This window comes from Orbicella franksi, chromosome 12 (assembly GCF_964199315.1).
Source record: "Orbicella franksi chromosome 12, jaOrbFran1.1, whole genome shotgun sequence".
In the NCBI taxonomy this organism is placed as follows: domain Eukaryota; kingdom Metazoa; phylum Cnidaria; class Anthozoa; order Scleractinia; family Merulinidae; genus Orbicella; species Orbicella franksi.
This window is the reverse complement of record NC_138156.1, coordinates 1,339,858-1,366,639: the sequence shown is the minus strand read 5'-3', so window position 1 is coordinate 1,366,639 and position 26,782 is coordinate 1,339,858. Positions and strand designations below refer to the sequence as shown.

The window sequence follows — 26,782 nt, the reverse complement described above, 5'->3', positions numbered from 1 at the left end:
TGATTGTCAAACCCTGTCAATCCTGCATGTGAAAATATAACTGCATTTACTTTCAATGCCCTACCCTAAAAAAAAAGCTGCCACACAAGACAACATTTGCAATGTTCTTTTGAAACATCAGAGTTCAACAGCAGTGCTTATGCAGAACATCTTGCACATGCTTCTATGTATCTACTTGACTTTGATATGGAAGAGGAGTGGAGTGACATTGACGTTCAAAACTGACATATGGTTGCTGCTATTATTTGGTGGACAAAATTAAAGTAAGACTTGTTTTATTCAATTATTGAGTTTTTGTAAGTGCTGCCCCTAAATAAACAGTGGATTAAAACATTGAAAAATTTATAGGTACCATCTAGTCTTTGTCAGGTAAATATACAGGAAAATGATCCAGGATCAAAATATATGGAAAACAATCCCAGCCCTATAAACAAAATTATGTTCAATAACTGCACACAAAAAGTTGCTGGTTCCGGGAGATTGATTATCTAGCAATCTGCTTCAATGATTATCATTAGAACTGTACTGTAACACTCAGTTGCCTCACATGACAAGTTCACCACTTTAAATTATAATTATAATAGTTACAATGATCACAAATGAACAAAATAACGGTTGTTGAATTCTTTAAATATCTTTTTCAGTCCAGCCTTTGCATATCTTATGATGTTACAACAGTTTGCACAACAGACCTAAAGTGTTAATTTTGCGACCCATTTTGAAAGCTCTCTCCTGAATTGTGCCCAGTCCTCCAAGTCAGTAGAGGCCACATTGTGTGCTGGAATGGCAGGGTCTTGAATAATTGGCAGCTCAAATTGGACTGGAAAACTCTCCCTGGGATATTCTTCTGCCAGGTAATACTCATTCCATAACACTCTAGATAAGAGGTAAATAATAATAACAGAAGTTAAGTTACACAAACCAAAATTAATTAGGCTGTGTTCACATTAAAGCCGAAACATGATTAGAATATTTACTTGTTCCAAGGAAACATGTTTCACATAAACATGTTTGTTATTGCATTGTTCACATCAGATGTCGGTTTCAAACATGTTTCATGCATGGTTGTATAATTTATGCTGCTTCATGGTACTCACATTTGTCATTAAGTTTTGCAGAAATGTTCTCCCAAATATTCTGCTTTCTACCCATCGCCGATAATTGCTTTTGTATTTCTTTATCAACCCATATTTCAGCTAGACATTTGACCTCATAACAGCCCGAATTTTGGTTCTTTTGGGCACCGCATCCATCTGCCAATTTGAATGTGTTTGGTCTGATCATGATTGAGTGTTTGGTCCAAGCATGCTCAGAATAATCATGCTTCAACCATGATTCGCGCAATGCACTGTCTGATGTGAACACTAACGAAACATGTTTTATTCGTGATCAGACTAATCATGTTTCAGCCTAGTGTGAACACAGCTTTTGTCACTTAGTACCAACTGACAAAATCTTTGTGCTTTTGCTCAAGAAAAAAACATGTTTGGAGGTCATAGAATTCCTATAGTTATTAAGGGTGGCTTCAATTAGCACAGTCATGTTGTTATAGTTAGCATGTGTCGATCACTTTTGAACATGCAGGCCACGAAGACAGTAACCAAGAAGAGGTTAGATATTTGATATTTTGCATTTTGTCCAGTTTGTGAAAATTTTTAAAATAACTAAAACTATTTGGAGGTGGTTGATTTATAATTTACAATACCAAATCATTAGAGAGAGCAAGAAAAATGTGTAAAGAAATGTACATTGTACAGCAGTTTTCAGATTAAGAAGTAGGTCCGCAGTGCGTGCAAAATGCTAAGGTTCTATAGCCTCTGCCTGGATTGTATGCCTACAATTTGCCAGCATGTGATTTTAAAAAGTAGGTTTTTAGGATGTGAAGGAAAACAGCTTTGTACGTTTTAAGGATTCATTTATTAGAATGTTATATACATTGATCAGTCCCCAAGTTATTAACACTGAGAAAACGTACTCGAGTGACTCGTCACCAACCATGTCTGCAAGTTCCAAGAATACATCTTTGTCTGCCCTCACTGCATGAGACTGATCATCTTCCCTTTAAGAGTACAATGATTTCTGAAGTTTAGTAGGCTTGTTGTAAAAATAAATAAATGAATAACCCCTTGTTTACCATTGGTCAGTGTTTATAGCACATAGGCTATTAGGGCCAAGGAATCAAATTTCAGAAGCAAATATTTAAAACTTAGCATAACAAGGTTAAAAACACCAACTCGCAAAGAGCAAGCCAGTTGATATTTACAAGTCTTTTGAAATTATGGCAATTCTATTACTGAAAAGTTGGGAGTGTATAATTTCCCTTGCTTAGAAATTATGAATTTTATAAAAGACATACTGCACTGAACCAACAGCAGCAAAAGAAGGTACATACTCAATGCCAAGAACGACTTGACAGGCTGCTGTGACGAGTAGAGACAGTAGGTACTGACTAGGTGTGGATGAGGAATTCCGCCATGCTACGCTGTTACTCCACACCTTCACAATGTGAATCATCTCCTTGCACTGATACAAAAACAGAAACATTCTATTTGCCATCACTACACAAGGTTTCTCACTCCTTCTCAGTAATGTTATCATAATATTGTTTGCCCAAAATTCCATGCAAGCACGCACACGATTATTTGTTAATTTTGCTGACTGTCCAAACTTGTCTAATTCTGTCCAGACTTAATTTTGACATATGTCCAATTTGAACCGTTCAGTGGGCAACATGATTAAAAGGTAATAGGACTACATATTAGTACAAATTATTTGAACTTGAATTTGAAAACTTGAACAGCATGTGGTTCTATTCCATGTACCACTTGTTGCTCTCTTGATCATTTAAATGCTAGACAAACATTTTTTAACCTCATGAGAGCTAATAAGAAACCTTTTGCAATAGTGCTATTGAGACTGTGGTCACAGGGAAATTTAAAACCAAGAATACCTTTGTTGTCTGCAAAGAAATAAACTCTGTTTGTCTCTCGCAGACTGAAATATTATAGCTAGAGGGAAAGACACAAAGAAAATTGTTAACTGTATCTGTAGGTGTAAAAAATAGACAAAAGCCACAAAGGGACTTAATTTTCTAGGAATGTTTCCAGAGGGGAAGGGGTTCTCCCTATAATGGCCAATACTGGGAGGCTCTGCCTGGAAGGGGTTCCTTTTACAGGTTTTAGGTATATAAAAGTGTAGGGCATTGACAAGTTGGGGTGTATGAAGGGGTACGGAAATCTGTCATTTAGTCATTTTAAAGGGCCTTTAAAATATTTTTAACAGATGTATCTTATGGCTGTGCCACTTCATTTATTAGGCACTACATGAAAATAACATGAAGATGTCATTTTTGGCGATGTATTCATAATGTGGGCCAGTTATGTGAAAACTTAAGGGTTCTTTTTTTCAATTAAAAATATATGAAAGGGGTATATTTTCTGTTAAAAATGGTATACAAAAGGATAAGCACTTCATTTCGCCCATGCTATTTCTTGCTCTCTTACAGAGGGAAACAACATCTGGAACTGGATAGTAAAATGATTCAACAATCATCCTAGCCTGTGTTACAGCAGCCCTCCCCAGAAGAAAAAATCGGATCTAGATTATATTTGAACAAATCTCTCTTTTCCAGAATCGCAAAATATTTAACAAAATGCTACTTACAATAGCTGGGCATCTGCCGGCTGGCTCAAGCATTGTTTGTACAAAGCTGTGTAACCTCCCATTGGCTCCCAGTCATTAACAGGCATGACCACCACATTGACGTCATCACATTTGAACAACACAGCTGTAGAAGTTGTGGTGAAATCTGAACATGGTGGCAGTTTGCTTGCAGCAAGCTGATTGTCATCACTTAAGTTGTGCTCTGCTTGTTTAGAACTTTCCTGTTTCAGTAAGGTCTTGATAGTAAACACTATGGCTGGTAACCAGCTCTTATGTTCAGTCCTTGGGAGATCTAATCAATAAAATTAAGTTTCTTAGTTCTCGGATGTACAGTGGGGAGCCGGTGTGGATGCCTTATCACTCCTGCTTTGGTGCAATTTTGAAACGGAGATCACAGACTATCATGAGAATGACTTCGACTTTTTTTCATTCATGGAAACCTAAGTATAAAGGTTTAGGTTATTTAAAAAAAAATAACTGTTTGAATGCCACTGAAACTAAATCAGAAGGTTCTTTGAGCTTACTTCTGAATGCAGGGGCTGAATGAAAGGGAGGTTAATATGACAAATATTATAGACTTTGAGTATAAGCACTAGTTGACTATTACTTCTTCCCTGATGTTTCGCATGATGCTAGCCACGCGCGTTGCAAAAGCCGCGCTCAATTTTCACCACGCTAATATTCACGGCATCTTTTGTTCTTTTTTCGAATTTCTGTAAGTTAAACAAAATCACGAATAAAATAAATCAACTAATACTTTTCCAAGAGATATTTGACGTTTTACATCGACCTTTGTCAATTGTTTGGCCAAAGACAGAGAAGTTCTATATGTCATAATACCAGCGTCTTCCTCCCAGACTGCGCTGATCGGTCTTTCAGTTTTAAATAAAGCTTTTATTATTTTATTCAGAAGTAAGCTCAAAGAACCTTCTGATTTAGTTTCAGTGGCATTCAAAAAAGTTGTTATTATTGTTATCATTATTTTTATTATTATAGTGGAATGTGTGAAGATTTGTAAATAGGTTTTCTAAGGAGATTTCAATAAAGTTCTTGTTATTATCGTCATTATTATTATTATTATTAGTATTATTATTATTATTATTATTATTATATAATTATGTTTATTAGTGGCTTATAAAAAATTACAACTAAAAATTCTTAGGACGATATATATGTCAGGGAAATACTAACTTACAAACGAATTACAAAATACACTCATTATTATTATTATTATTATTATTATTATTATTATTATTATTATTATGTTTGTCCACTGGATTTTGTTTAAACTAAGTCATAAAATTATAATCATATTTTTTATATATATAAACGACATAAACGCGGTCTTGAAGCGACCGAAGTAGAAACAAACCGCTTGTTACTTACAAAAGAACGTTTGGTGGAGACTTCGAAGGTACTAGGTGGGTTACCAAGCGTGCAATTTTCCATTTCTTAATTTGCGCACCCATGATAAGGAGAACATAAGCTTTCACTGTACCTTTGACAAACACAGCCAAGTCTAGTTCCAGGTTTCCTTTGATGGTTGTTCCCTGACCAACGGCACCCACAACTGAAATACGGCTGACGCTAAATGGAAGGTGCTCCTGTGATAGGTCACTCAACAGTCAGTTTATTTGACATGGAATAAATTAATAAGTTTAGGGGAAAACACAAATTTGTGTACACCTACCATCAAGAAAGCCTTTAACTTTTCTGCAACTTCCTGTTGTTTACTGAGTTCCTTTTCTTCAGGTTGAGCTTCTTGAATAAGATCCTTTATGCTGCTCACCTTCTTCCCATCAATCTGGACAAAAAAAGAAAAAAACCCATAGAAATCAGAGTGAAAGAAATATTTATAATGGCATTAATGTCGCTGTAACTAAAATCTAACGCAAAACTTTGTTTTGCTATCGTCATTTTTTATTTCCATTTATTTCCTTTTTTTTCGTTGTTTTCCCATGTAATCATATCTCTGGTTTTTCAGTGTAAACATGTCTAGATCACCAAGAAAGAACTCTTCTAATATAGGTTGTGACTTTTAAGTGTTTTGAACAGGGTATAAGCTGTCCGAGAATAGGTGCGAATACTCAGTAGGAACAAGACGGTGAAATTCACATTTTTTTGGTGTTTTATGTAGTCCTTGGTTGATACAGTGCACAGCAGGGCGTGTTACTTAACCGGCTAAGTACCTCGTCAACAGTGCTTTCAATTTCTGCAAGGTATTCATTACTCTCCGTGATCTCGTCTTTCAGCGCTTGGATAGCTGCTTCCTTCTTGTTTAGTTGTTCCTCTCTCGCGGCAAGTTCGTCTTCTTTGTCAGCTATTATTTTGTCTTTTTCAGCATTCACATCGTCAAGTTGATCCTTCCTTTGAAATCAGTAAAATGTTGTACTTTCAGAAGAAGTCATTGATTTGCATGTTATAAACAGGCCACTGCATACATCATCATCGAAAGATTAACAAATCGTCCGCCCTCCGCATCGTTGTGAGGGCATCTCGTGAAGTGTGCCTCTTTCTGCCTTGCCTTACAGATACTCTGATTATATTTTGTGAGATAAACGGCACATGATTAAGCTGATGCTCACAGTGATTTTATAAATTGCAGCAAACAAGCAAACGTAAATAAAGTAGTGAATCTATCAGAAACCAAAGCATAAACGTTCAAAGCTGGCTCAGAAAACGCACCAATCATGATTGGTTTTTGGGTGAAAACAGCATAATGGCTACCATTGGTTAATCGCATGAATTTTCTGAGAAACTGCTCAGTCTAATACAGCTTTTTCGCAAACGATAATCGTGTTTTAAATGAAGGATTTTGCTTTACTTTACTTTACTTTACTGTACTGTACTGTACTGTACTGTACTGTACTGTACTGTACTGTACTGTACTGTACTGTACTGTACTGTACTGTACTGTACTGTACTGTACTGTACTGTACTGTACTGTACTGTACTGTACTGTACTGTACTGTACTGTACTGTACTGTACTGTACTGTACTGTACTGTACTGTACTGTACTGTACTGTACTGTACTGTACTGTACTGTACTGTACTGTACTTCACTTCACTTCACTTCACTTCACTTCACTTCGCTTCGCTTCACTTCACTTTACTTTACTTACCAGAAATTTTCGACAACAGCCTTGGTCTGAGCATTCATTTCTCGCAGCTTTGCGACGCTGTGTTTGTCAGAGTTGATCAAGAGAGGATCATAGACTTCATTGGCATTTGCTATTAGGAGCCTAACACCAAGATGTTTCTCGTCATCTAAGTATGGACTGTAAGGGTTGAGTACCTGGCAAAAAACAAAGATTACTGAATTATCGCACATAAGCGAGCTACAAATTAGTGGCGTGCCGTGATTAATAAGGAATAAAACCATCACGGGGTAGCATACAAGGAGAATGGCGAGTGATTTTAAAATGTTCCGTCAACATCCCTAGTGCTGTATTAAAATAACGATCCGTAGAGCTGCATCGTATGGTGCTTATATAGTCTCTATGTAGTAATTTTCATGAGGTGACCAGTACAGTTGTCAAGACTTATCGACCAATCAGTGAATAAACTAAACCAGCGGTGAAAAGTAATGGAAACCTTGTATTGCTCTCCAAATTTTCAGTAAGGCGGGTTCGCGAGGGAATGAAAACTTGCTTAGAAAGTCAGCAAAAAGAAATCAAAATATCATTATGCGTGAACCACAGATTGGCGCACTCTACAGTAGGAGACTCGGGAGACTCCGTGTAGTCGGGAGAAAGAGCTTAATAAACCTGGCGGTCCTATATAGATTCCGCATATAACCTGCTGAAGGTTTTTGTAGGGGTGTAGGGTTTAGTACGGGATTATTATTTGAACAGTTACGTGTACCTCATTCAATTCTAAGGTTGTGTTCATGGACATTTCATCTTGGCTGTGGCAGAAGGCACTTCTCCCCGGGACATCCCACGAGTTGACGGTCACACTTCTGTTGTGATCTTTAACACACACCACGTTGACGCTCCAAAGGATTTTGACGTAATAAGCACTGTCCTCCAGTTCGGAGTGTTCTAAATTGGGTCCTGGGTCAAACATCAGCTTGAAATCCAACATTTTCTTGTCATCTGAGGTAGGCTTGAGAGCTAAAGGAAACACGTTGTTTAGTGAGCATCCTTCTCCAAGGTTATTAGGAGGCGACCAGCATTCTGTATCAAATCCAAAGTAATAGTATGGCTCGATGCTTCTGATTTTGACTCCAATGGATACCATACCTCCTTTTGATATGGCTTTGAGATCTTTACTGCGGGTGAACTTCTCAATGCCGAATGCTATACTAGCGTTGCTGTTGCCGAAGTGATGGCTAACTTGGATTTCACGGCCTCCACGCACAAAAATTGAGTAGGTAGCTTTGAATCTTAGCACGCCCGGTTCTTGCCTGTGCAGATACACTGCGGCGTGTTCGTGCTGTTGACCGCCACCAGCCGAGTCTTTCTTGGGTTCACCTTTGGGATAAAGAACCAGGTACCATTCGTCACCGTACAGAGAAAACTTTGAACTGGTCACATAACTTGTACGGGATGAAAGGTTGATCACCACCTTATCTTCAAATACAAACTGCACTATGGCGCACTTGATCTCGATAAACAAACTGTTCTCATCTAAGAAGCCCGAGTAAGGTTTCTCGATTTCGTCCGCAGGAACTAACTTGCTCCAACCAATACCGAAGGATACTTTTGGAAACTCATCAATGTCAGTCATATTTCCAGCTCTCACAGACCTTGAAGGATCTCTGTTGTTGATAATTTCCACAGAAAAATTGACCTTACATTTTGTTTTATCAGTGTACTCTCCACCGCCAAGCCGGCGCAGAAAAACTCCAAGCTGCCCTCCCTTCACTCCGCCCTGCAAACGCCATCTACACCCAGCGAAAAAGAACGGCTTTGAATATACATTTTCTCCAACACTGGAAAATTCTTCGAAGATGAAACTGAAACAGCAGATTCCGTCGTCAAGTAATCTTGTGTTGTGCAGTCTCAGAGCCATTTTAGCTCGACCAATAAGCTGCAAGTTTTAGGTGCTTGTGCTTCGATGTTACGGAACGTTCGGTTCCATTTAGTTATCTCTTAATTTGAATCAGTGAACGAACCAATTATTTTATGACTTATCCATCAGCCGCTAGTATGAAGTACATGTATTTTGGCGTGATCTCGATCAACTTTTGAAACATACGCTCAAAACACAAAATTATACAACCTTTTGAAGGCGTTTCTTCATCTACTTGTGGCTCCATATTGACGACTAACTAAGTTTCTATTACCTGCTGGGAGACGCTATAACTCTGAGGCCTTTAAAAATTAATGAAAACGTATCCGAATAAATAATTATTAGGTATGTCGTGTTTTAGTATTCAGTATCGATGCGCGCTCTAGCAGTTTATTTCCATGCCGAGAATTATTTGCGCCCCAATTGAACCGGGGTGTCACTGATATATTGTATAACCGTAAAAGCAATGTTTCAGGCAACACTCTTGTACTCTTTTTTACAACATGCATTTTGTATTCGTTGCCGCGTCTTTATGTGTTTGGTAAACCGTTGTTTTCAAAATTGTCCCTGGAAATGGTCCAAGGTACCTGCTATGAAAATGATGTTTTCAAAATTGTATTGTTGATATGGCGTTGAGAGCTACATTCCCTTTCAATTGATTTCAGCAAAGAGTTTGGCTCTGAGATTTTATCTTAATTTCGAAAAAGCTATAATGTGTAGGAGAACCTTATATTCGAGGTGGGCGTCGTCAGCTTGGTCGCGCGTCGCGTCGTTTTTAATATTACGTGACAATATGACAGGTGTTTCGAACAAACAAACTATTCGACATCCGAGTCAGGGACCCCAGACGTCACTATTACGACGCGGGGGATGATGGGGAGAAGGCAGAGAAGGAAGAGTGACGCAAGTCGCGCTTTCCCGTCATCACTCAAATATTAAGGAGCTCAAGCAACAACGACGGCGACGCCGAGGACGACGCAATTGTCTAGATCTGTTCAGTACGCCAATGGCTCTAAAAGCGTCCTCTAGCTAAATACGCAGTGGCAGCGTTCAATTCCAAATGGAAACACGAAAAATTAGCCGTCGTCGTTCGCGTTCCTCAGACTACGCAGAACTTGGCCATTTTACGTTCTTGCTTTGCAGACAGGGAGGGGTACCCAACAGATTTTTTCGGTAAATTATCTGTTCGGAAGGCCTTTAATCCCCTCTGATTTTCTAAGAGAATTGTCACCTCGAACTTTCGTAATATGAGAAAATTAATGCTTGTTGTTTTCGGAGTGTTAAAAATGTCGTTTTGGGTACCGAAAAAAGGTCAGCTATCATTTTCGGAAAGGCGATAAGACCTAAGGTTTTCGGGAAATGACAAAAAAGCCCTAATAAATTCGAGAATACTCAAGTTCCCCTAGAATAACCGAACAGATAAAATTTACCTACAGAGCAGGACCTACAGACCTTTAAAAGTACTCCATATAGCCTAAAACAGCGTTTAAAATCATTCCAAAGAAAACGGTCGTTGGGTGCCCTGTGCAGAGGACGGCAAAGAAATGTACAAAATCTTATAACGCATGTGCGCAGCCATTGTTTTACCTATTAAACCTTTTGTTTGGTGACGTTCTCGATGCAGTCGTCGTCATGGTTTGCTTAAGCTCCATCTTGTTTGATAAGCGACGACTGAGTGCAACTTCGTTCCCAGGGTCCCTGGGAACGAGGTTGGACTGAGTGGAGTCATTAGGGACCTTACGCAAAACACGACGGCAACGGGAACGTCAACGTGAAATGACCAAATTCTGCGTTGTCTGGAGAACGTGAACCACAACGGCTAATTTTTCGTATTTCTATTTGAAAGTGAACGAATTCGTAGCATATTCAGTAGGGGCAAGTCTTAATACCGACAGACACACTGGATAGTTCCAAATAAATGCAAAATTCCAAAGTAACATAGAAACAAATTTTTTACAAAGCGTCGCCCTCACCGTCGCCGTCGTTTATGCGTAAGGTTGCTTGATGTAACCAAATGGTCGCTCCATCAGAGATCCTTAGTTTGTATTGGTAACGCAGCGTAAGAGGACCCCTTTCATCCAAATTTTTATCTGAATTGCTTTATAGAAGTGAGGTAAATGTGGAATATATGAAAAGAATAAAAGTGAATTATAATTATGACAGTGGGCAATCAACAAAAGAAGCGAGAAGAAAGTCTGGGAGTATGTCAAATGACAAATTTTCAAACTTTTAGTCATACAAGTAAGAGAGATTATATACTGTGTGTTTTTAATTCAGTGTTAAGAGACATTTTCCCTTTTTGATCGATGTTATCAGTGATGGTTGCAGATCTTTTCTGTAGCCAGTCAACCATGTCATCCAATCAGTGGAAAAAACGGGCGACACGAAGGACGGGCGAGAAATAAAACTGGGCTACTTGCGCTCCTAATTTAAGGTACTACTCTATTGCTGGATTAGTTACCCAAGAGAAACAGACAACGTAATGTCGGCTTCCTTGGTGTGCTCTATGTCCTCCATAGCTGGTAAATTGACCCGCTAGTCTTCGACCCCCCCCCCCCCACCCCCTCCTCCCCCTTTGTGTGGGAGGCCAAATCGGCGAATAGATCCGTCCCAAAAAATGTCCATACAGACTGGATTATGATTGCGTTTCTCTACGTGAACGCAATTATTTTACCCGTCGGTGAAAAAGTACTCGTGGCTAGTGTAAAATAAAGATGGTAATTTCATATAGTGCAAAATCTGTACGAAAGCTAGGAAGTCTAACGGAATGAGCGAGGATTTCTAGTGCAGAAGTTTTCAATATTCCACTTTCTTCTCCAAGAACACTGCTACTTATCCACATGGACAAGACTCGTGCTCATGGCTCTGAGACTCATAGTTTTCTGGCTCTGTGAGTCCCAGGACTTTTCTAGATGGATCACTGTTCCATGTGAGGCGACATAATGCAGAAGTAAAGGAAAAACAAAAGCAAAACAATATTATTTTTGGACGGCTTTTTTATCATTGCTAAGAAATAATTGTAAAACGTAAATACCACCACAAGGTCATACACAAAATGTTATTTTGTTAGATTATGCAGTCAGTGATGTCATGTTTTATAGGTGGTAGGTCATGTAATTTTCGGCCTTCGTTTAGGGGTGGGTCACTCAGTTTTGTGCCAAATAGTAGGGGTTGGTCATGTGTTTTTTATCCACGCATTTTGAAATGCTCCGGGATCCGGCCTACCCCACCTTATACTTTTTGACCATTCCCTGAGTAAATTTTTCAGAGACTAAAACAAATTGCACGAGAGCCCGTACGCAGGGATGGCGGAGCCGGCGGAGGGGGGGGGGGAAGGGGGGGGCTGCTGTCTGTACTGTTTGAGATTACAGTCGAGCCCCTATTTAAGTAAGGGGCCACCCTCGGGGAATTGGGGTTCGTGTTCTTGTACTTTTTTTTATATCTGGTTAATTGCTTAGTGAACGTAGAATCTCGTCAAGACGATCATTATAAACGTCTGTTGGAATGTTTTTATCAGTCGTCAAATTCTAATGCGGACTGTTATCAGGCTTTTCGAAAAGAAAGCCAAACTACGTGTGTTAAATTTTAGGTGGCCGGTTAGAGGGACAGTAAAAAAACTCCCTCATCGGGACAACCAAAATATGACCGCGATTCAAAGAGGTAGCCGGTAAACAGGGGTTTTATTTACAGTATTTTTCTGGCAATTACTTCAGGACGTTCGGCCAATCAGACGTTCAGCCAATCAGCATGCTGAAATTATACAGCTATTGATCGCCCGCTCAGGAGATCAGAGAACAATTACTTCGGACTTAGTCACTTTGATAAATTGACGAGCTCTCAACCAATCAGCATACTGAAATTTTGGTACGTATATAATATACACAAATATTAAACGTTCGCTCAGGTGGAAAGTACTTGTACGGATATTGAGATCCAAGTTTTCCTTCTGACTTCGTTCTTTTGGATTATGGATTTTCCGACTTTCGAGCATCTATGGATTGCAGCACTCATTGGAGTGGTTCTGTTGGTGGCTTGGTGAGTTGCACACAGCGCGCTTGAACGAGCGTGACCCAAATCTGTTAGTGAAACGCCTACTGAAGACCGTAGACCGGGGGTAAAATGCAGCGGTTAAAACGCAGACCGCAGACTGCAGAGTTTTTACCTGAATCGTGCTACCCTTTGCATTATCGAAAGCTAACCGTAGGCCGAGGGTCCCCAATAGGTTTGGCGGGATGCGGGATTTCGCTTTTTTTCGCCGTGATATTTGGGATTTGAGCTGAAAACAGGGGTGGGAAGCGGGAATCACAATTACGAGCGGGAGCGGGATTTCGTGTTTTTATGGTGTTGGGATGCGGGATTCGCAAGGGGAACAGAGCGAGAGACGGAATTTCAATTCTTACGTGACCTCATAAATTGTTATTGACCCGCGCAGAAAACACAAGTTGACAGAAACGAACCTTTTGTGCGTATAGCTGTGCCAGGTTTCAAGTAATGACGGAGTGAATAGTAACGGCTCTGTACTCTGTCAGGTTCTGTCAAATGTATTCATTATCGTTTAGTATCATAAGACTGTATGAGCTCTTTGAGTCCTCTTGCGATCATTTGTGTAGCCTGCGTAGCTTGCGGTTACGTTTTTAAGCAAATATTTGAGCGCGATAAGAAAGCGGCGAAGCCGCGTTAAAAAAATCGCCAAGCTACACAAGCTATCATTTGTGTTGACCTCTGACACCAATGACATCTGTTCCTTTCCGACATTTTCGACTCTTGCAACTGTAATCTTGACCCTCCGATCCTTTCTAGTTTCTTCAGTCTTTCGACCTTTTCTAGAGCGCTTGTCTTGGTTTTGGCCAGGATGGCCACACTGAGTGGCGGTGATAATGATTTACCGAATGAAGTATGCGACACTATAACTTACGTCATCATATATTACGAGAACGATGCGCGAGCAGGAATGCTATCATCCAGAAAGAAACGTTCTGAGGCCAGATTTCAAGGAAAGTGAAGACGCTGAAAGCTTTGAAAGAAACTGTCAAGTGCGTTTACGGGCCATCTCTTGAATATGGCAATGAACAATCTTTTTCTTTCACTGATACGTAGATAAAAGAAAACAAAACAGTAAACCGCTTACAAAAAGAAACGATACAATCATTTGTGCTTACTTATATGCTACCCATTGAATTCTTTGATGCGATATCTATTTGATCTTTTATGCGATATCTATTTTTAAAAAGTTTCTGAGTTAATAATTAAACTAACTATTAATGTAACAAATTAATAATAACGCAGAAACGTCCTTGAAAAGTGGGCAGGATCGGGATTTCCAGGCAAAAAAGGGCGGTATGGCAGGATTAACAGGAAAAAATGGACGGGAAAGTGGGATCTGAGAACCCTATTGTGGACCCTCCACACAGGCTAAACTGAGCGTTATTCACCAACCTTAGTATAGTGATTCTCAAGCCAATCAGTGCGAGCTTTCTCGACGATTAGCCTGATATAAAATGCTCAGGTTATATGATTAGTCTGTGTACGGTTAGCACTAAATATTGAAAGCAACACAATATACATATAAAAAATAATAATAAATGTTTGCAGGCTGAAGTGTGCAGTTTTCCCTGGTCTGCAGTCTGCATTTCATCCTCGGTCTGCACAGACCTTGTCACGGTTTAGGAAGCCATCGTGACGGATGGGTGACAAGGTAAAAAATTGCAATTTACAAATACCAACGCTAACATGGCCAAGGGAAATTTGAAGATAACTACAGTCAAACCAGTCTATTAATTTAAGTGATCCTCTGTTAAGAGGTCACTGGTCATTCAAATTCATGAAATTCGCTTCACAAATTTATTGTATATTTGACCTCCATTAAGCGGTCACCTCAACTATTAAGTGGACGCGGTCACCACCAATTGGCTGAATTTATTGTAATTCACCTCTGTTAAATGGTCACCTTGCTACATCAGTTGGTCAACCAGAGCGTAGTTTGTTAGGCAACTCCAAATCACAGACAGCAATAACTGATTTTTTCAACGGTGTAAGAGTTTGAAACTACAAAAATACAATCAAAAGAATGTTACAACATAAGTTCTTCATCTTGCTGCTCCTCAGGGATGTTCCCAATGTTTATTAGTTTGCTTCTGGATTATAAAATTTGCTTTCCCTCTCATGGCTTTCATATTTATCAGCTTTCACTTTTATGTTTACACAGCCTACCGCTGAGTTTAAAGTGAACCGAAACCGTAAGTTTCTAGCTAAATCAGCCAACAAGCCAATCAAATTCCAGGATTCTGGATTCTGGATTCCACATCCTGGACAATTGAGATGCTTGGAGAAAAAAAAAAGCTTGTGTTTTTTCCATGTTTTAACCGAATCTCCAGATTTCAGTGCACTCCTCCACTGTTTGTTTCATATTGCTGTAATATCTCCATTGCATGAGGAAAAAAATAGGTTTTTCATGTTGTATATTTGTATGTGATTCTGGGTATGCAGTGGCTCCCTTTTCTACCTTTAAGAAATTGGGTATACCTGGTCCTCCCCCATGGCCATTTGTTGGAAATCTTCCTGAAATAAGCAAGAAGGTAATTATTTTATGACTTCAGTAATACTTGAGAATGAATGAAAGTGTGCTGGAAGGGTTTACATCAATCTTGGCTTTCATAGTCAAAGAAAGTGACTACAACTACACTATGAATTACCACATTTTCATTACAACAAGCAGTTTCTTAGGACAATACCTGGCAACATCAATATCACGAGAAGGAGTTTGCCAATTTGCAACTTGCAACATTGAACACCCTTGACTGGCCACTGGCAATGGTAATAACGCTTGTTGAGTGACACTTTCAGACAGTGTTACTTCTTTATGTGCTTCTTGCAAGACCCTCATGAATGGTCTTCCCCTTGCCCACCATGACTAGAACTGCGCAACTGGCAGATGGAGGAGCAATGCATGAGACAGTCAGTGACCCAGACCCAATTTAGTTATCTACCAAATTATGGCTGGCACCTTCAACTTCAAGAGTAATTCATTAGGCTTAATTTGTGTGTGCATGAGTGACATCATTACAAGTTCAAACTAATTTGTCCTTGTATGATTAGGTCACAATTTTGCAATATCTCACTTGCTTTTAGAATGTATTGTGAGCAGTCACTTGGAGAAATTTAATGCACTGAATGTAAACAAGTTGAAATTAAGTTCTCGTTCACTAGTGTTTGACCGTGTTGGTCAGTTGCAACTTTTGGAATAATTTAGATAGCATGTAATTGATTTTATCACACACTGCTATTTGATTCATAACAACACAGTTTTATACAAGACCAAAGTCCTTAAAAACAATGAAAATACTGGTAAAAAGATTTTGTTGGAAAGAATTCTCAAATTGTAAATTATTGTTGCTGGAAAGTTCAAAAGTACCAAGTTATGGACACTGGCTTAAACATCCTATGGAATTTACAAATGAAATAAACAAAAATCAGTGTAAAATGCCACATTAAATAAGAAGCTGTCTTGAAAAGCTGTCCTTTTTTGTGCCTTGAAGGAAAATACAAACATTCACACATAGGCAGTGCTACTTGTTTTGTCTTATCAAGGTTTCTGTCTTTTCCTATTCTGCTAGCCGGGAAAAGCCCACGCTGACTCTAAAGTATATTAAGAGTGAGCAGGGGTAGGGACCTGATCAAGTGTTTGATTATAACTTAACATATTAGTGCTGTATATTGAGATTGTCTCACTTGTTTAGTTCTTGCTTTCAGCCCGGTCAGCCATTTTTAGTTGAAAAGGAATTAGCTGAAAAATATGGAAGAGTTTTTGGGTATGTTACTGTCTTACATATTTCACAATAATATTGCTTATTATATGGCTAGATCCGTGAGCGGGCAAAATGAATCAAATCCTGCGCTGTGATTGGCTACCCGAGCGGGCAAGATGGAGCTATCTTGCCCGCTTGGGACTACCCGCCATGTCCCACAAGAAAAACTTCCCAGAAAGCCATATAATAAATCCTTTATTGACCAAGCTTGTTCGGTCAAGATGGCTGGATATTGGCCTCATTCTTTTTTTGCGAGTTTATGGAACTCGACTCCGTCTCGGTCCATAAACATGCAAAAAAAAGAACTTGGCCAATATCCAGCCATCTTGACCTCACACTTGGTCAATAACCCATACTTATATTTTAGTGCCTAATGCATTTTTAAGTAAGTAGTGGCACTTAATCTTTAAGTATTTTAACATCAGCCCTTGGCTTGAAAAACTGGGCTTCTGGATTAATCCCTAGCCTCTTCTAACAAGTCAGTAAAATTTTCCTCTTGAAGAAAAAGATCTGTGCAAACAACAATGAATTCCTTGCTGGAAAAAAATTCAAAACCCATTTTTGGCAAATGAATAACAAACCGTGGTACTAGGACTATGCATTGAGTTACCATGGTTACACTTCATCCAGCTAGATCTTGCATATGATTGGTAGCTACACAGTTGATATGTCAAAATCAAATCCACATTAGGTTCTTCTGAGTTTGTACAGTAATGCTTACCGTCTTTGATCAATTTTCGTGATAATTAATTTTGGTAGGTATTATCTTGGACGCACCCCTGCATACATGATATCAGATGTTGATCTTCTTAAGCAGATTCTTGTCAAAGAATTCAGTAAATTTCCCAATAGACCACTTGCGGTAAGTGCGGGTATTTGTAGAAAAATATCTTGCCAGCAAAACTTGTACTTGCGGAGCTGTGTGGTGTGAATAATGACAAAGGATTCCCCTGTTTCTTTTAGGTTGCAGTATATCTTTAGAGGTGTCCCACGTCCAAGTGATGAAGCCTGTACATACCTAAATGCACATATCGAATTAAAGCTTATAGTGCAGTTCATTGATCAAACTATTCCAAGAATTTTAGAATAAATTAAAATAATAATAAGATTTGGTAATAACGAAATTGGGCCACATGAAGGAGTTTTTCGCATTCAGGCCATGGGAAAAATGGGGTAAGAGCAATTTGGGCCGTGCAAAGAGTGAGGCGAGAGCAACAAGGTGGACAAAGCGGGTTGGGTGGGGGAATTTCCCCTCCTCCCACCCCCCTCCTTCAACCTTTTTGCTCTTCCCCCCCCCCCCAATTTTCGCACGGCCTGATTTCATTCAGCTTGTATGGGAATGTTTGCTATGCAGGGTACGATGAAAGCAAACAACGTTTCAACCTCTCAGATGTTATTTGCAAGTTCAAGTAATATATAAAATAGCATACAAATATAAATGGGAATGTGAAAACCTTAAAGCATGTTAACATGGATAATATCTAAACAAATAGCTTCTGACGAATTGAGTCACATTGTATTTTAAGCATTGGTTTCAGTTCCTTAATAAAAAGTGTTTCAAAAATGAGGCAATCCAGCTAGTTCTTACACTTTCTTAGAATGTTAAAACTTCACATGATGTCATCTCGCTCAATGTTGACATGTTTTAAGGATTTTGCATTCCCATTTATTTTTAAGACTTTTACATTTGTGTGCTACTTAATATTTTACTTGAACTTAAAAATGGCCTCAGAGGGGTTGAAACATCAGTCACTTTTATCACTGGTTTTTTATTACCAAAAATTAAAATATTTCCAAATTTTTCATAACCTCTAAATGTGAGCATCCGAATCACCTTTTGAAAGCTACAAGTCAAAGCGAATTTTGTCTTTCATTAATTTAATTTCCTCAGTTTGCATGACCTTAAGCACTAAAAAAAAAGTGTTTGTATTTTGCAATGTTCAGTTGCTGTGAAAAGTTACCTATTTTCAAAATAGGATTAAAAATTGTGGAGGCATCCTACAAAATTACTCTTTGAGAGAAAAGAGTTTGAAGTAAAAAATTTGGGGACACTTGTTTGTTTTTTATATGTTAAACCTTCTATAACTACTGTCCAAATTTGGAGGCAAAAGAACAATTCCCTTTTAATTGTAGCTTTTAAAATGTGATTTGGATGCTCGCATTTAGTGAAATTTGATAACTCATTTTATTTAAAACTTCTCAGTACAGTTTGATAGCCAGCTCTATGAGCTATAATTTGATATGGGGGTTTTGGTATCTACAGTTTAAACTGGATGCACCACATCGCTTGGACACAAGACACTTCTTAAGGTATATGGTAACCTTGAGCAAATAATATGCTATTACTATTACTAACATGCTATTACTATTAATATAATATAACCATTACTAGTACTAGTACTAGTACTAAGTGGAATCAATGTTAAATAAGTCATGATACAGAAATAATTAACTTTAAGGACATTTTTGACTGGGAATGTTGTGCTTCTGACTTACACATATAATCGCCTGCATACACTGTACATTAACTTAGTGTGATGCTTATTTGTTAATGTCTGTTTCTAGAATTTTGGAGGCCGGGGTATGAGCAGCAGGAAAGGGTTGTTACAACTTGAGGATGAGGACTGGAGGAGAATCCGTACAACAATTACTCCAACATTTAGTGCTGTTAAATTGAAGCAGGTTGGTGCTGCCAATCACTTGAGATTAGCAAAGGATCAAACAAACATAAGGTGTTGGCCTTGATGTAAATAACCCATGGATATCTATGTTAGGAAATAATATTCCCTATTCCCTCCTTCCCATTTTTAAGCATTTTTCAAACCTACTTTTGTGTTCTGAAGCAAACTTTTTTCAGAACAAACTATATCATTCTGTTCTCTGTGCATAGTTTTATAACTTTTTCAGTAGCAGGCTCAATGTTTTGGTATGTGAAATTATAGTTTACACATCCATATGTATTGTTGAGTAACACAAGCACAAAGGGACAAGAAAGATTAAGTGTATACCACAAGGCACAGCTGAGTCCTTATCAACTTCAGAAGAAGTGTTCTTAACTGAATTGACAAGTAAGCCAGCCGATTGCTTCAGTCATGTAGGCTGAGTGTCTACCAAGTTGTAATGAATTGTACCTGGTCAGTCATACAGTATGCAATATCATCATCATTATTGCACTTACCAATACACTGGACAATATCTTTTATTTACCTTCCTGAAGATTGCACCTTTAATTCACCAATCATGTGACACATTGTGCAAAAAGCTGGAAAAAATTGCCCAGTCAGGAGAAAAAGTGGACATGTGGAGGTGGGAACAACTATTATTAGTTGCTAATCAGAAGTAAAAATACTAGAAATAATCTGCTATAATTTGATGTATCAATCAAAACAGAGCTTATCAAGAAATGTCTAGATAGGGCTATTTGCTTTACCTAATAGGAACAATTTCCAGTGTCAATGTTCTTGCTTCTGCCCATATCAATAATCAAGAATAAAATCTAGAGAACACAATCTAATTACTTAATAATAATATAATATGGCCCTCAAAAATTATATAATTTCCTAACCGGTGCTAAACAATATTAATATTAAATAGTCATTGAAGTTTGACTTTTTCTTGCATATTCAGAGTAGAATATTTTATTTGTTAAAATTATAAACTGAAAGTTGTTTAGTGTGTAAACCACTGGTAACAGGTATAAATCATCAGGTCAACGAAACAAATACATGTTATACCTGTTGTCTGTCAGAAGAAACATTTTTATTTTGCATCAATAAAACTAAACATTCCTTTCAATACTGGTAACCTGCAAATGCAGACATATTTCCGGCTTTCACTCTGTCAGAAATACATTTGCAGGCTAAATTACTGGTAACTGACATCATTTCACATCCAACAGGACTTATGGAAAGTTTACCATGGAAGTGATTTTAGCTTCAGCTTTCGGTGTCCAAGTAGGCATACAGACAAGTGATGATGAGCTTTACACTTCCAATGCAGAGAAACTGTTTCAACAACCTGGATTTTCCTTTGTTTTGAGTAAGTCCTTGCAATTTCCCAGATTTCAATTTTTTCAGGTTGGCATTCCTGCTTATTATAACATACCTTAATTTTTGAATGGTGCCTCTTTTGGGACTTGTTAACTGTAATGAACACCATATCGAGGCTTCTCTAATTAAGTGAGTAATCTTAACTCTTTCTGATTCGCCAATTTGTTGCTTAGCAATGACGTCATCAGTTTTTACACGTGGACGTATATAGATAGTGTTAGCGGCATATTCCCGCCAGTAGTTCAAGTTTCAGTTATCGTGCGTGCACAGTACGTGTTTTCAAGTAAATTAAGTTTTAAGCTACCCTTGACTATTTAGAGTGCAAGCGGGAACCGATGTGTAAGTACAAACTATTTTCTATGCTTGCCTTTTAGTATAAGTTTCAAGTTTTGATGTTTTTTAACCTTAAGTACCTTTAGTCTCGGTTTTTTTTATACAACAGCCTATTGTACTAGGTCCAACACGTGGCAGAGCCCCAGTTTTCAAAGTTTTTATTTCATCTTGTTTTTAGCGATAGATCTTTATAGTTCACACTCCCCCTAGCTTAGGTTTCTATTTAGCAACTTTCCTATAAGAATCTCTGGTAATTCAGTTAAGTCCTTTCCTTGCTAGTAAATTCCCACATCGCTTTCACTGGCGCTCATGCAAGCACGTTTTTATCACATTGTACAATTTTATTGCTTTCAAGTTTTTAGAGTGTTATCATTTATTGTATTAGGACAGTTACCAGTATGCGTATCTGTTTGGGATCACTGATGATTTTAATTGTATCTTTACTGGGAAGTTTGACTGGAAGTATTGTCATATCGCAGTTATGATTGGAATGTTTGCTATTATTGTTTCGTGACTCTTGCATCTTGTAATCTTCTATTATCTGGTAATTAGTTTATTCATTACATTATATTTCAGTTTACATTCGATTATCGTCAATTAAATCACCGTCAATCACAGCTGATTTTCCGTGATCTCTGGCTTTATTCGATTAGTAAAGCATCTCCCACACACGCTAGTCTCATCGCGACAAGTTGTCTAGCAAGTGACAATTCAGCCTTTCAACAGTCGCTGTGAACCTGACGTTACATTAACTGTGAAAATTTATCCCTTCTTTGAGATGGCCATTACTTCTGGGATGCCATATTGCTTTTGGACCTTAAATGTAAGTTGTTAGATAGTGCCAGACTGGGCAACAATACGCTTCACTGGTAATTGATCCTTGTTATTTTTGTTTTATTCATTAATGTAGTGGTGTTCCCATTTATGAGGCCTGTACTTCAGTTGGTCACCAGTCTGTTCTTTCATTCTTCTGCAACTGAAGCAGCAGCATCCGCAGCCTTTATTATGAAAGCTGCAGAAGAGGTGTTGCATTTGAGGAGGGAGAGTGGAGTATCACAGGTAACTCAAGCTCTGTTTTGTTTATTGAAAGAAACTGTTACAACTGCTCTTGACAGTTCATTTGCTGCACAAGCTGTGAATTGCCTTTCTGTTTTGCAGAGGAAAGATCTGTTGGAGCTAATGTTGCGTGCAGAAGTCACTGACAAAGATGGCAAACATGTGAGTAAACTGAGTGATGATGAAGTTCTGGCACAGTCTTTTACATTCATCTTAGCTGGATATGAGACAACAAGCAATGCTTTGGCATACACAACATACTGTCTAGCTTTGAACCCTGAAGTGCAGGAGAAACTCATTGAGGAAATTGACGAAGCTGTTGGAGACAAGGTTAGTAGACAAATACAATGTTCATGATGAACATGCAGCTGACACACTTGGAGGAGATCTTCCTATCTATCCACCCAGCGAGGGATAGATAGATAGATTGATTGATTGATTGATTGATTGATTGATTGATTGATTAACTGATTTCAAAAATGTTTGCAGTTAAATACATACATGCAAACTGACAGTATCAGTGCACATTATTTCTCACACACATGCAAACAGCTTTAACACTAATGTAAAAATTGCATTACAACATCACATCCATACAATTTCAAAATAAGTGGCAAATCCACAACTTTTTTCTTTAGATTTTATGGGCATGTTTGTAAGCATCCCTAAATATTGGTTTGTGCAATTTTGGGACTGCAGTGAAATGTGTTTGTTTACTGATAACTTGTTTGCGGGATCTTGTTTTGTAGGAAACTGCTGACTATGAGACAGTCCAGAATCTGGAGTATTTGGACATGGTGTTGTGTGAAGCATTACGTCTGTATCCACCTGCTTTCAGGTATATCAAGCTCATTATCAGACTGTTATACAAAGTTGTTCTTGTAATAGTGATATTTTAACGGGAAGCTTTCTCACCCGTAGGTGATCTACAGAAAGGTCCCGATCCAAAATAACATTAAATTATTAAAAAATAAATACACAAATTAAAAAATATATTAAAAATACAAAAGTAAATTATAAACTAATAGATTTAAAAAAATTACTTTTAAACTGACATATGGTGTTCTTCTCACCCATGGAATTCAGTCACCTTAAGGCCACTAGGAATGAGTTGTAAAATTTATTTGTAGCTTAGCACATAACTATGGGAGGAGCGATGGACTAGAATCCCATCCAGGTGGGGAGTAGAAATACTCCTAGTCACTTCATGCTACATAAACTGGGATAAGTTCCAGCCTGATGAGCCAGTTGCAGTTGGCTCGTATGCAGACTTTACCTTTACCTCGCACAGAACTGTTAATAGGTTATTACTAAAAGAAAAAAGTAAATGCTTACAAATACAGTGGAACCCCATTAACATGGTCACCTATGGGCCATAAAAATTTGGCCATATTAACTGGGTAGGATCAAACCTCACGACTGGTCTAAGCTGACTGACATCTTAACAGATATATCACAATCGCACCTCTAAACAACTGTTCTTATCTTAGCATCCAAAATCTGGATATAATTTTAAAGAAAGTGAAAATAAACGGGGTAAACTTATAAAGGAATTTACAGGTTGGAATTTCAGAATGTGGGCGTTGGCCATAGTAACGGGGTGGCTGCATTAACAGGGTTTTTCTTTTAAGAAAATGTATGGGGGTTTCGCTGGGACAAGAAAAAGTGGCTGTAATAACAAGGTGACCATATTAGCGAGGCAGCCGTAAGGCGGGACTCCACTGTAGTAAAGAGGAAACAAATTTTATGAAAAATTGTGTTACTTTGCACTTGTGGATCTGTTTTCACTCATAGAAGGCCACTTACTGGTCAGTAGTAAACAGAGTCCTTTATGCTTATATCAAATGAAAATGTTTTTCTTTCTTTTCTGATCATTCAGATTTGGACGTATTTGCAGTGAAAGCTGCACATTAAATGGTGTGCACTTTCTTAAGGATACAATGGCAATTGTTCCTGTTTACCATCTTCACCATGACCCAGAATATTGGCCAGATCCAGAGACCTTTGATCCTGAGAGGTACACTGAATCTTTAGGATTGTGAGACCTATGCTATACAAACAAATCAAAGTTGACCATAAGAGTTGGACCATTTGACTTTTGAGGGTGGGGGAAGTTGGGTGATTTGGTATACTAGACATGAATTTTGTTTTTCTAACCCTTTCATGCACTTTTTTCATGAGCATTTTTTCTGGACATGCATATGCATGATATAAGTCAAATGGTCCACCACAATCAGGATCAACTGAAAAATAGAAACAAGCATGAATGCCGTAAATCCTTGAATTAGTGTCTATTTCAAGTTTAGGAGAACAGGGGAGGGTGCTTTTTCAAGGGAGGTACTTAATTGAGGGTTTGCTTTTTTTAATTTTTCCCAAATCCCGACCAGATATGATCATATTTTGAAAGTGGAGGGGGGCACTTATTCAAGGGGAGGGGCTTATTTTAAATTTTGGCCTATAGGAGGGGTGCTTATTTGAGTGGAGGCACTAATTTGAGGATTTAAGGTACTCATTGTCAGGTGATCCTAGTGTTGTAGGGTTCCCTTTGCACTTGTTTCTCTAAACAACAGTGTTGTGAATACATCAAAGCTTGTAGCAAGATGAGATGAGAACTTATTTGGCCAAAATTTGGATTTGTTAATTTAGTTGTGCAATATTTCAGCACCTAAAAAACTGCTCAGAAGATGACAGTAGACTTGTACAGTTGTGTATACTTTATGATTTTTATCATTATTGTAAGTTATGGTAATGCTCTCTAAGGTTTATTCTTTTGTACATGTTCACATCACCTACCACTTTACAATGCATTGAACAGATATTGTATGCTGGGGATATATTTAATGTTGATCACTCTGTTTGTTTCTTCATTTGCGTGTTTAGGTTTTCCCCGGAAGCCAAACAGAAGCGCAACCCATACTGTTATCTTCCGTTTGGCACAGGACCACGATCCTGTATTGGCATGAGATTTGCACTCATAGAAGCTAAAATAGCACTGGTTCATCTACTGAAGAGGTTTACATTTCAGCGTTCTGCAGAGACTGAGGTATTGTTGGAAAATATCAAACTTTTTCTTTGTGCAAGAAATTCTTAAATTACATTGTTGGACATTGAAATCCCATATGTGACTGGATAACATACTTTTTTAACAGGTACCCCTTCAGCTCAAGGCTGCTGTGACAATTGCCCCAAAGAATGGGATTCAAGTCAAAATCATTTCAAGGAAATAAGGAACTGAACAGTTAGCAGGCTTTCCAAAATGACTCAAAACATATGGATCCTAGATTTAACAGACTAAAATGAAAACATGTTCACTAGCTGAATCATTATGATCCAGTGATATAGCAAAATTGATTTAACTGTGTTTTGGTGGTATTTTGGGCCATTGTGCAAGGTATTTGCACCAGTGAAGCTGGTCTTTCTTCAGGTAAATCGAACTTAACAAATGAAAACCAAGGTACTCTCCATGGACAAATTAACATGAGTGATGTCACAACCTGTTTTGCTTATAAACAGGGCCCTAATAACATTGATGTAAATAAATGATTTCTTTTTGAAAAGTGAGATACAGTTCTTTGAGTTTGCCTGATACAGCTGCCCCAGACCATCCATTGACACCAATCTATTGTAAAACGGCCATGTTGATTGCGGGTGAGGAAGAGTGCATAGCGTCATTCACAAACTGATGTGTTGCTTTCTTAGTGAGTGGTGGAAGGGGGGGGGGGGTTCAAATCAGAGGAAGTTTTGGAATACCCAAAATCCCGTTATTTTGTCCCTTGTGAAGCATGTTTTATGATACCACATTTTCCTTTTTGGGCCATTCTTTATAACACAATGAGATTCAAATAGTAACAAGTTTATTCCAAGATTAAATGATCATGTCATTACCAAAGAAGTAAAGTACTGTACACTGTCGCTTATAAGCCCTGGGCTTGTGCAATTTCATAAGGGCTTTTAGATGGGCTTATAAACGGAGAGGGTTATATCTGCGAGGCGTTGTAACCAGAATAAAGACACCATTTGAAACGAGCTGTAGCTGTGTTGATTGAAATAGGTTTTTCATTTACTGGTCTTTAATTATGCTTTAAACATCATTAATAAAACAAATCCAAGACAAGGAAAGCTATTTAGGGGCTTATAACTGGATGTATTTTGTGGTTTACAGGTATATGGGAGCTTATAAGTGGGGGGGAAGCTTGTAAGGAGCAGTTTACAGTATTTCATAAAATTAAGTGTATAATATACTAGAATTACATTGTGGTGACCAATAGCACCATTGTTAGGGAAATATAAATGGTAAATTAACCTGTTGTTGCGCATGAACCCAGCCAATAGAGACAAATGTTTTGTGGCTCAACTACTAGCAAGGAAAATCTCTCTGTTAGGGCACATGAAGTCAAAACATGATTTTATAATTGTAGTAGCATTCAGGGTAACCAACTCAAAAACAGTGGATTGCGGATGAGAATGTAAACACATTGGAAACCTATCTCCGTCGGCTTCCTCCCAATCTTATTCTCCTTTTCAGTCCTCCCTCTTCCCAAACAGCAGCATAATAGGCCATATTCATATTCTCGGTATTGGACTGGAACTGGCTTGCAATGGAGGCTCATGCGGGGAATATCATTAAAAAGAGATATATGTCATTTGCGTTTGAAAAGACTCCCCACATTAGTCTCACTTGCAAGCTAGTTCCAGTCCAATACCGAGAATAAGAATATGGTCTATTGAATCAGTTTTTTGAACACAGTTCTTTTTTACATGAAGCATGTGTTGTTGTGTGTTCTAAATCGGAAGGGGAAAATGCTTACAAATGTTTCACACAATTTTTATTACCCTTTTTCATGGTTAATTGTGACTAA

At 38.2% G+C, this 26,782-nt stretch overlaps 2 protein-coding genes across 6 annotated transcripts; one reads left to right on the top strand and one right to left on the bottom strand.

Moving 5' to 3' along the window:
* Positions 1-692: 692 nt before the first annotated feature.
* LOC145464343 (uncharacterized) lies at positions 693-11,237 on the bottom strand. Of its 2 annotated transcripts, none has more exons than XM_081448195.1 (10): positions 7,529-11,237; positions 6,787-6,959; positions 5,853-6,030; positions 5,354-5,467; positions 5,162-5,267; positions 3,664-3,955; positions 2,951-3,008; positions 2,393-2,523; positions 1,976-2,059; positions 693-876 (listed from the first exon to the last, which is right to left on the bottom strand). In XM_081448195.1, the coding sequence occupies exons 1-10, from the start codon at positions 8,678-8,680 to the stop codon at positions 693-695; spliced, it is 2,472 nt and encodes an 823-aa protein (XP_081304321.1). In that variant the 5' UTR covers positions 8,681-11,237. The 2 variants fall into 2 exon arrangements, with proteins under 2 accessions (XP_081304321.1, XP_081304323.1); XM_081448197.1 differs by having other exon boundaries at positions 796-876; positions 1,996-2,059.
* LOC145464344 (cytochrome P450 3A16-like) lies at positions 811-26,392 on the top strand. Of its 4 annotated transcripts, XM_081448198.1 has the most exons (13): positions 811-854; positions 14,273-15,255; positions 16,430-16,488; positions 17,245-17,347; positions 19,051-19,167; positions 19,703-19,791; positions 20,384-20,523; positions 21,778-21,926; positions 22,026-22,253; positions 22,673-22,761; positions 23,803-23,940; positions 24,804-24,966; positions 25,073-26,392. In XM_081448198.1, exons 2-13 carry the CDS (start codon positions 15,109-15,111, stop codon positions 25,148-25,150), a joined length of 1,500 nt encoding a protein of 499 aa, XP_081304324.1. In that variant the 5' UTR covers positions 811-854; positions 14,273-15,108; the 3' UTR covers positions 25,151-26,392. The 4 variants fall into 4 exon arrangements, with proteins under 4 accessions (XP_081304324.1, XP_081304327.1, XP_081304325.1 ...); XM_081448199.1 differs by lacking the exons at positions 811-854; positions 14,273-15,255; positions 16,430-16,488 and adding an exon at positions 16,509-16,963; XM_081448201.1 differs by lacking the exons at positions 811-854; positions 14,273-15,255; positions 17,245-17,347 and having other exon boundaries at positions 16,449-16,488.
* Positions 26,393-26,782: the final 390 nt, after the last annotated feature.

Bases quoted from the DNA above. Each gene is read 5' to 3' on its own strand.
- LOC145464343 (XM_081448195.1), bottom strand. From the start codon at position 8,680: ATGGCTCTGAGACTGCACAACACAAGATTACTTGACGACGGAATCTGC. The intron at 6,960-7,528 runs GTACACGTAACT...GTTTTTTGCCAG, and splicing joins CAACCTTAGAATTGAATGAG to GTACTCAACCCTTACAGTCC. The intron at 5,268-5,353 runs GTAGGTGTACAC...GACCTATCACAG, and splicing joins AGTTAAAGGCTTTCTTGATG to GAGCACCTTCCATTTAGCGT.
- LOC145464344 (XM_081448198.1), top strand. From the start codon at position 15,109: ATGAGGAAAAAAATAGGTTTTTCATGTTGTATATTTGTATGTGATTCT. The intron at 19,792-20,383 runs GTGGGAACAACT...CACATCCAACAG, and splicing joins GAAAAAGTGGACATGTGGAG to GACTTATGGAAAGTTTACCA. The intron at 21,927-22,025 runs GTAACTCAAGCT...TCTGTTTTGCAG, and splicing joins GGGAGAGTGGAGTATCACAG to AGGAAAGATCTGTTGGAGCT.